The 10,732-nt window shown below is 36.6% G+C and overlaps 2 protein-coding genes across 2 annotated transcripts; one reads left to right on the top strand and one right to left on the bottom strand.

The window, feature by feature from the left end:
• Positions 1–42: 42 nt before the first annotated feature.
• Positions 43–6,622, bottom strand: LOC113644623 (solute carrier family 46 member 3). Its single transcript, XM_047805150.1, is given in 7 exon segments — positions 43–165; positions 4,154–4,312; positions 4,671–4,724; positions 5,138–5,511; positions 5,514–5,576; positions 5,579–5,801; positions 6,138–6,622. Coding segments are annotated over 7 exon segments (1,182 nt in total). The 5' UTR covers positions 6,324–6,622.
• Positions 926–5,027, top strand: LOC113644942 (stomatin-like). The gene is made up of 7 exons (XM_027150094.2): positions 926–1,136; positions 1,932–2,035; positions 2,853–2,925; positions 3,152–3,234; positions 3,805–4,008; positions 4,163–4,297; positions 4,575–5,027. The coding sequence occupies exons 1-7, from the start codon at positions 1,088–1,090 to the stop codon at positions 4,752–4,754; spliced, it is 828 nt and encodes a 275-aa protein (XP_027005895.1). The 5' UTR covers positions 926–1,087; the 3' UTR covers positions 4,755–5,027.
• Positions 6,623–10,732: the final 4,110 nt, after the last annotated feature.

Raw genomic sequence — 10,732 nt, 5'->3', positions numbered from 1 at the left:
CTCTGGACTATATTTAATTATGTAACCTATTGAAAATTTAGATTACGAATCCATTTTTTTTATCATTTTGTAGAAGACAATGGCACTCAGGATGAGAAGCAGCACTACATTTTGTCTCATTGTAGAAGCTGCAAAAAGCAGGTAGACACCATAAAAACACCTTGTCTGTGGAGGCTTTCAAGTTTCTGGGCACTAACATTTCCCAAGACCTGAAATGGGAGTGCAACATAAACTCCATCATCAAAAAGGCCCAGCAGAGGATGTACTTTCTACGTCAATTAAGGAAGTATGGTCTGCCACAGGAGCTGTTGATGCAGCCCCTCCCCCCGCCCCCCGCCCACTCTCTTCAGGACTTGTACGACACAAGAACCAAAAACCGGGCAGGAAAAATCACCACTGACCCTTCGCACCCTGGACACAACCTCTTTCAGCTCCTCCCTTCTGGCAGGCGCTAAAGAACTTTGCTTACTAAAACTGCCAGACACAGGAATAGTTTTTTTCCCCCAAGGCAATCACCCTGATCAACAACTCACCATAATTATATTCACTGCTTCATAAGTACTGCATTATCAGAACTGTCAGTCATCAAATCATCTGTATATATTACACGCATTACTGTTGCTATATATTGTGCAAAAAGCATAATATTGCACAATATTGTTATTTGCACTCCCACACTTTATGTACATAACACTTAATGTTCATATTCTATATTCATATTTAATACTCATTATGTCTATATTGTATCTCATTGTCTGCATTGACTTGTATAGTTTGTATTGTATAGTGTTATTTATGTCTGTACTTTTGAGAGTCACAAACAGCTGGAACCAAATTCCTTGTGTGTGTCAACACACTTGGCCAATAAACCTGATTCTGATTCTGATTCTGATTCTGATTCTGATCTGCCACTGCAATTTGGGAAAGAACCACATATGCATGTGATGGTCAGTGGTTCACATACTACTTGGATTGAAAGCATTTATAGATTTTACTGTATGAGGCAGAAGCTGATATTTTAATATTTTAGATACTATTCAGTAAAAAATACACATCCTGCTGATCAGGGACTACTTGTTATACAGAAATGGAGCATCAGATAGAGAGTGGAAATGGAAGCAAGGAAGACTTAATTAGTAAGTTAATATATATTTTTCTATTTTTCTTATCAATCATTTCCTTTAAATGTCTCGTTTACCCAACTTTATTCTGTTTACTTTTATTCAGGAAAAATGCACAGTATGTATGATAATATGCTCATTTAGTCTAATCTTTTGAATCTCTTGGTCATGACATGACATGACATATATATATATTCCCAAGACTTGAAATGGGAGTGCAACATAAACTCCATCATGTAAAATATATATGTATGTATGTATGTGTGTGTGTATATATATATATATATATATATATATATATATATATATATATATATATATATATATATATATATATATATATATATATATATATATATATATATATATACGTCATGTCATGTGTAAGTTTGAGACACTGTTTGCTCATGATAAATATTCATATATGAAGGTTGGTCTTATGCATATCACCATGGTTTTTCCTAATATACTGTAAAAATCCTGTGAAGTCTTCCATTAATGTGGAAGTTTAGTCTTGCATAATCAAGACAGCAACCAGAAATCAGTGCCTATTACAGGAAATTGTCACAGAATGGGAGCTCCTCCCCACCCAGAGCACGAGCTCCAAATATGTGACTCAACCAAAGCTGCAAATATCAACAAATACAGTTGTAGTGTTTAAAAATATTTTTCTAAAGACCAGTAAATGATGATCTCTCTCTCTCTCTCTCTCTCTCTCTCTCTCTCTCTCTCTCTCTCTCTCTCTCTCTCTCTCTCTCTCTCTCTCTCTCTCTCTCTCTCTCTCTCTCTCTCTCTCTCTCTCTGTTACAGATGAGAGTGAACCGAGCTTTGGCTTCTGTGGATGGATAATTGTTGCTCTGTCTACTTTTTTCACAGTGCTGTTCTTCCCAATAACAATTCCTATTAGCCTCAAGGTACAAAAACATATTTTTAATGGAATTTGTGGAAATGATGTAGTAGATTTAGTGTATCTGATAAAAATTGATTTACAGATGCACAGAGCTTTTTACTCTGGCTATTCATGCTAGTTGTGGTTATGCATAGCAATAAGCATCAAATAGAGAGAGGAAAAAAGAATGTAATTAAAATAGTATTGAATATAAAATACAAATGCAGTCAAGTTCAGAATCATTGTGGCACTATTTGTGAGGACAGATTGTTCAAGATACTCATAGAATCTTGTAAAATCTTTGTGACATCCTGCCTGATGAGGAATCTCGGAGAGATTTGTTAACAATATTTGCTTGTCATGCGCATGAACGTGTATAAAATATTTAAATATTTAAATAATACCATACCACAAAGGGCATAATAAACATTTTGGTAATCTGAAACAGCTGGAAATGGCTAGGAAATGAGCACTGTAGAGTTCAGAAGAATTTAGAATGACCTATTAAACACCAGGAAAAAAAAAGCTGCTTGGAAGCTTATATAAGGAAGGAAGTCCCACTTCCTGAGAACATAACAAAAAAATAAATCACCTGCAATTCACAAAGCATTATTAGGTCTAAATTATATACAAGCATACATCTTAATAATATACACCACTGTGTGGCCTTAAATAAAATATTTATTTGTTCGCAACAAACATATATTGTCTTTTATTCAATATTTTTCATTTAATTTTAACACCATGGAGGCAAATGTGATTTGTTAACCTGTTGTAATATGAAAGATCATCATTTCTGAGCATAATAGAAAAGACGATCATGTTCTATTTTTCTCTTATAGATTATTAAAGAATATGAAAGAGCCGTTATATTCAGACTTGGTCGCATTATAGCTAAAAAGCCAAAGGGACCAGGTAAATCTACTGCTTTTATCTTTTACTATTATATTAATTCTTTTCCAGTATTCTTTTCCAGTATTCTAGTCCTTGGCTTCTTGACTTCTTGACTTTGATTGCCACTATTTTTATACTTCAATGAGGACAATGTCTCCAAAGACTCCACTTCCATTAGGACAGAAAAAATTAACACAGGTAAAAATTGGCCAGAAATTGTGACTGTATTATTTTCTGCCCTTTCTAGGTATCGTCTTTATCATTCCCTGCACTGACAGCTTTGTAAAGGTGGACATGAGAACAGTATCATTCGACATTCCTCCTCAAGAGGTAGGTTAGACCAAGGATCCATTTGTGAGCGTAGGACAAAAGCACATTTAGTGTACAATATATTATACAATCATTTAACGTTCGGTGATTTATCAAGGGGGGACAAGAGGATAGGGACATACCCTGTTATATATACTTAATGACACCACTTCTATGTTTATAAAGGTAAAGAATTAAAGATGCTGGACTTTATAACACAGTAACAAGATCAACAAAATCATTAAGAAAACTTCAGTCTACTGGAATAAATGAAACATATATTTAATTTATTGAATTTATATATACTCTCTGTGTTTCAGGCTGGAGAAATGAGTTTAATGTGTTGCTTCATGTTATACAGGGTTGTGTTATAGGCTATGGATAGAGATAAGATTACAAGAGGAGTATTAGAATATTATATATACATACATTACATATATATTCCAACATTTTGAGCAATGTTTAGCATTAGAATTATATACAAACTGTTTAATTCAGTATATACTTAAAATGTTTAGTAATAGCTTTAAGGGCTTATTTTATATATTTTTATGCAGTAAATATATATTTTATCCACCCCCTTGTTCATAGATTCTGACAAAGGACTCAGTGACAGTAAGTGTGGACGGAGTGGTGTATTTCCGAGTGAGTGATCCCATTGCTTCTGTGGCAAATGTCAACAATGCTGATTACGCTACTCGCCTGCTTGCTCAGACTACTCTGAGGAATGTTCTGGGCACCAAGAACCTAGCAGAGGTACTGTCGGACCGTGAGGGCATCTCTCACAGTATGCAGGTGAGAACAAAAATTACATGAAAAGTGCAATTGACAACAGACTCCTAATAGACATCTATCCATTTATCCAGTTAGTGTGACATAATTTATTAATTTCTTGTCTTTTTCTTTTCTTTTTTTTACCTCATGTAATGAAACTACACACTTTCTTCAGGTGACTTTGGATGAAGCCACAGACGCTTGGGGCATTAAGGTGGAGCGTGTGGAGATAAAAGACGTGAAGCTGCCTCGTCAGCTTCAGAGGGCTATGGCAGCCGAGGCTGAGGCAACCCGCGAAGCTAGGGCTAAGGTCAGAGACTTCAGCCTTCAAGAATATATCTGATGGGATTTAAAAATTTTGACAGGATTTTATTTTGGTTGTGTAATATTCTGTGGTGATGGTTCCCTTAAAACAAACTATTAAAGAAAATCAAATAGTTGCAGATTTTATTTCACTGCAAATATGGAGTGAAATAGAGTTTGGAGTAATCCTCATCAATCAATTGTTAATATTATTGCCCTGTAATCCACATCAATAAATTAATAAGCTTATTTTCTAAAATTTTAAACGCCTGTTATTTATACAGGTGATCGCAGCAGAGGGAGAAATGAATGCTTCACGTGCTCTGAAAGAGGCTTCTCTGGTGATCGCTGAATCTCCATCTGCTCTTCAGCTCCGTTACCTGCAGACCCTTAACTCCATTGCTACTGAGAAGAACTCCACCATCATCTTCCCACTGCCCATGGACTTAATGGGTCATTTATGAAAAAATGAAAATTGAAAAATTAATCCAGAATCACTCACAAATATGATTTACTTTTCAGACAAAAATGCACTACTTTCACATTCTATTTCCCAGAATTCACATTTTGTAGCAAACAAATAGAACACTGCTTTACTATTTTTTTGTGTTACCCTAGGATTGACACAATGACATAGTAATTAATGATTATAAACCTGTTTAAATATGAGATTTATGCAAATGCTTAGCAAGAAGGAACATAATCAATAAAATGTTGTTTAAAAGGTTGTTTCAATACTCTCTGCACTATAGTTAATTTTGTGACTTCACCATACATGTAATGAAATTTGAAAAAATTTCAATTGTAACCTATTGAAAATTTAGATTACTTATCCATTTTTTATCACCTTGTAGATGACAAAGTCACTTACAGTAGGATGAGAAGCAGCACTACATTTTGTCTCCTTGTAGAAGCTGCAAAAAGCAGGTAGGACACCATAAAAGCCCCTTGTCTGAGGGAAAGGTTCAGCAGCTGCCCTGTGGCTGGACGAGCTCTGCTTCAGGGTCAGATTTTGTACTGAAGAACACTGAGGCTCCTTTAGCATCCCCAACACATAAATCAGGTTGAGCAGATGAAATATGGATGCAGAGAGGAATGGCCAGCTGAAGCCAGCAACTTGAATATAGAACCCAGTGCAAAGGGAGCCCAAATCAGACAGCATAGCTAGAACGATGTCTAGACGAGCCATTTGAATAGCCTTTACTCTTTTTCTAGTAGTACACAATTGTCAGCCACATAGGAAAAACAGTCTCCAGCCAGCGTACGTTTACCCCCTAAAAGCCCAGCAAAAAAGCAGCACCAAGAAGGTACCTGAGGTACCTGAGTGAGTACTCGCCCACTATGAAAAAAGTGAGAGGGAAGAAAAAACTGCCCACCAATGGGTGAGCCATTGCCACCTTATGTCCACCATAGTCACTGTATGACAACAGAAGCACTGAGGAGACCAGGCTGGGAAATAGGAAGGACAGCTCAAACTTGATGTGGAAATGAGACATCTCCTTCTGCACAGCCTGAAACACAACCAAATTCACTGAATTAGATTGCAAACATCAAATGACACATAATTATGACACTAAAAGGTACAAACCAGATCACATTTTGCATAAATGGTTCTTAATGAGCTTGTATGGGTAAAAAAAAAGAGAGAAAATATTGGCTTTGCATTTTTGAATATCCTAAGAGCACATGATATTTAATATAGAGTAATTATTCTGGATTACAATAACTAAGTTCTTAGTATAACACAACTTTCATGCAATCTTCAAAGTTTTAAAAGTGTCAAAGTGAAATGTGTATATATAATCTTAAAGTTTGGGGGAAGCCTAAGGGCTATGTGTGAATCCTACCTGATGAATAGTCAAATTGGTGTAGTTGTTGGAGCAATGAGAATGGTTTATACTGACAGGAAATAGAGATCCACACAGCTGTTCCCACAGTCTCCTGTAGATATACTGCTGTAGTAGAGGATAGGTTATGAACATGGCAAAAGCATGCAGACCCACCACAGGCTCAAATACAGTCACACACCCCATCTCACCTCCTGCTCTGCAATCTGGTACTGTGAAGCAACATGTAGCAGAAACTAAATATTTCGATTCAGTGCTATCTGGGGAGTCTGCATTTTAGACTCCTACCATATCCACTGCCTACAAATGTTTAAACTTTAATACTTTTAACTGAGAAACTGCACCTGTCAACTCATTTCATATAGGAATACAGGAAATTAAATTGAGCCAATTAAATAACTACACCTGAAAATAATACACCATGAGAAGATACTAAAAACATACGAGTGATGTGATTCTCACCTTCTGAACATAGAAAGCAAAGCCTTTTCATAGAAATTCTTGCTTCAGAATACCTGCTCTGAAGCTCTGAAGATTTGTTTTAGAGGAAGCTAATCACCAAATAAATACTCCTGTGTGTCCGAGTGTGTGCGCGCACATGTGTGTGTGTGTGTGTGTGTGTGTGTGTGTATGTTTGTGTCATCACTAGAGGGTAGAAATGAGAGTTTACAACATAATATTTGAGTAAAGAGAGGCTACCTCATATAAAAATAAAGTAATGCTGGAAGATGATTTACAGAAAACGTCTTTACACACGCACGTCTGATACAGATTGGTATAATAAGCTTCATAATAGATGGCTGAGATACACTTATGTAGCTGTGAGAAAAATCGCAGTTTAATGAAGTCTTGCCTGGCTCCTAGCAATAACCTGTTTCTGTAGACAACTATGTTGACAACATGAAGCTATGGCTCAAGCTTAGCTACACTGATATTACTAACAACTTGGTTATATTCATGGTGAAGTGCAAAGGGCTTTTTTTACACATCCAGAGCAACTTACGTTTTTATCTTATTTTATACAACTGAGCAATTGAGGGTTAAAGGCCTTGCTCCAGGTCCCAGCGGTGGTAGCTTGGTGGTCCTAGGATCAAACTCACAACCTTCCAATTGGTAGCCCAATAACTTAACCACTAAGCTACCACATCACACTATCAGTATAAATGTCAGTTTTAGTATCAGTGTCAGTATCATTGTCAATATCAATATCAGTATCATTGTCAATATCAGTCAGTGTCAGCATTGGTATCAGTATCAGTATCAGTGTCAGTATCATTGTCAATATCAGTATCAGTATCATTGTCAGTATCAGTCAGTGTCAGTATCAGTGTCAGTATCAGTGTCAGTTTCAGTATCAGTATCATTGTCAGTATCAGTCAGTGTCAGTATCTGTATCAGTATCAGTGTCTGTATCATTGTCAATATCAGTGTCATTATCAGTATCAGTGTCGGTATCATTGTCAGTGTCAGTATACGTGTCAGCACCAGTGTCAGTGTCAGTATCATTGTCAGTATCACTCAGTGTCAGTATCGGTATCAGTGTCAGTATCATTGTCAATATCAGTGTCAGTATCAGTATTGGTGTCGGTATCATTCTCAATATCAGTATCAATATCATTGTCAGTATCAGTCAGTGTCAGTATCAGTGTCAATATCAGTATCATTGTCAGTATCATTCAGTGTCAGTATCAGTATCAGTGTCAGTATCATTGTCAATATCAGTCAGTGTCAGTATCATTGTCAGTATCAGTGTCAGTATCAGTATTGGTGTTGGTATCATTGTCAGTATCAGTCAGTGTCAGTATAAGTATCAGTGTCAGTATCATTGTCAATATCAGACACTGATACTGATACCGATACTGATACCGATACTGACACTGACTGATACTGACAATGATACTGATACTGATATCGACATTGATACCGACACTGATACTGATTCCGATACTGACACTGACTGATACTGACACTGATACAGATATTGACACTGATACTGACACTGATACTGACATTAACTGACATCAGTGTCAGTATCATTGTCAATATCTGTATCAGTGTATCAGAGTACTGATACAGTGTCAGTATCAGTCAGTATCAGTGTCAGAATCATTGTCAATATCAGTATCATTGACAGTATCAGTCATTGTCAGTATTGTCAGTATCAGTCATTGTCAGTATTGTCAGTATCAGTCAGTGTCAGTATCAGTGTCAGTCAGTGTAAGTATCAGTGTCAGAATCAGTCAGTGTCAGTATCAGTGTCAGAATCATTGTCAATATCAGTATCAGTGTCAGTATCAGTGTCAATATTAGTATCAGTGTTAGTATCAGTCAGTGTAAGTGTCAGTATCGGTATCAGTATCAGTGTCGCTATCAATGTCGATATCAGTATCAGTATCATTGTCAGTATCAGTCAGTGTCAGTATCGGTATCAGTGTCAATATCAGTGTCAGTATCATTGTCAATATCAGTGTCAGTATCATTGTCAATATCAGTATCAGTATCATTGTCAGTATCAGTATCAGTGTCAGTATCATTGTCAATATCAGTGTCAGTATCAGTATCATTGTCACTATCAGTCAGTGTCAGTATCGGTATCAGTATCATTGTCAGTATCAGTGTCAGTATCATTGTCAATATCAGTGTCAGTATCATTGTCAATATCAGTGTCAGTATCATTGTCAATATCAGTATCTGTATCATTGTCAGTGTCAGCATCAGTGTCAGTATCAGTGTCAGTATCGATATCAGTGTCGGTATCAGTGTCAGTATCATTGTCAATATCAGTATCAGTATCATTGTCAGTATCAGTCAGTGTCAGTATTGTTATCAGTATCAGTATCATTGTCAATATCAGTGTCATTATAAGTATCAGTGTCGGTATCAGTGTCAGTATCAGTGTCAGTATCAGGCAGTGTCAGTATCAGTGTCAGTATCAGTATCAGTATCACTGTCAATATCAGTATCAGTATCATTGTCAGTATCAGTCAGTGTCAGTATCGGTATCAGTATCAGTGTCAGTATCAGTGTCAGTATCAGTGCCAGTATCAGTGTCAGTATCATTGTCAATATCAGTGTCAGTATCAGTATAATTGTCGGTATCAGTCAGTGTCAGTATCGGTGTCAGTATCAGTGTCAGTATCATTGTCAATATCAGTATCTGTACCATTGTCAGCATCAGTCAGTGTCAGTATCGGTATCAGTATCAGTGTCAGTATCATTGTCAATATCAGTGTCAGTATTATTGTCAATATCAGTATCATTGTCAGTACCATTGTCAATATCAGTATCAGTATCATTGTCAGTATCAGGCAGTGTCAGTATCAGTGTCAGTATCCGTATCAGTATCATTGTCAATATCAGTATCAATATCATTGTCAGTATCAGTCAGTGTCAGTATCAGTATCAGTATCAGTATCAGTATCAGTGTCAATATCAGTGTCATTATCAGTATCAGTGTCGCTATCATTGTCAGTGTCAATATCAGTCAGTGTCAGTATCGGTATCAGTATCAGTGTCGGTATCATTGTCAGTGTCAGTATCCGTGTCAGCACCAGTGTCAGTGTCAGTATCAGTGTCAGTATCATTGTCAATATCAGTGTCAGTATCAGTATTGGTGTCGGTATCATTGTCAGTATCTGTATCATTGTCAGCATCGGTATCAGTGTCAGTATCATAGTCAATATCAGTGTCAGTATCAGTATTGGTGTCGGAATCATTGTCAGTATCTTTATCAGTGTCAGTATCATTGTCAATATCAGTATCAGTGTCAGTATCAGTCAATGTCAGTATCAGTGTCAGTATCATTGTCAATATCAGTATCAGTGTCAGTATCAGTCACGATCAGTATCAGTGTCAGAATCAGTCATTGTCAGTATTGTCAGTATCAGTCAGTGTCAGAATCAGTGTCAGAATCATTGTCAATATCAGTATCAGTGTCAGTATCAGTGTCAGTATCATTGTCAATATCAGTATCTGTATCATTGTCAGTATCAGTCAGTGTCAGTATCGGTATCAGTATCAGTGTCAGTATCATTGTCAATATCAGTGTCAGTATTATTGTCAATATCAGTATCATTGTCAGTACCATTGTCAATATCAGTATCAGTATCATTGTCAGTATCAGGCAGTGTCAGTATCAGTGTCAGTATCCGTATCAGTATCATTGTCAATATCAGTATCAATATCATTGTCAGTATCAGTCAGTGTCAGTATCAGTATCAGTATCATTGTCAATATCAGTATCAGCATCATTGTCAGTATCAGTCAGTGTCAGTATCAGTGTCAGTTACAGTGTCAGTATCATTGTCAATATCAGTGTCAGTATCAGTATCATTGTCAGTATCAGTATCATTGTCAGTATCATTGTCAGTATCAGTGTCAATATCAATGTCAAATTCAGTATCTGTATCATTGTCAGTATCAGTATCAGTATCAGTGTCAGTATCAGTGTCAGTATCGGTATCAGTATCAGTGTCAGTATCATTGTCAATATCAGTATCAGTATCATTGTCAGTATCAGTCAGTGTCAGTGTCAATATAAGTATTAGTGTCAGTATCAGTGTCAGTATCAGTGTCAGTATCGGTATCAGTATCGG

Source organism: Tachysurus fulvidraco, chromosome 20 (assembly GCF_022655615.1).
Source record: "Tachysurus fulvidraco isolate hzauxx_2018 chromosome 20, HZAU_PFXX_2.0, whole genome shotgun sequence".
Taxonomy (NCBI): Eukaryota; Metazoa; Chordata; class Actinopteri; order Siluriformes; family Bagridae; genus Tachysurus; species Tachysurus fulvidraco.
Note: the sequence above shows the minus strand (reverse complement) of the source record. Positions and strands in the feature narration are given on the sequence as shown.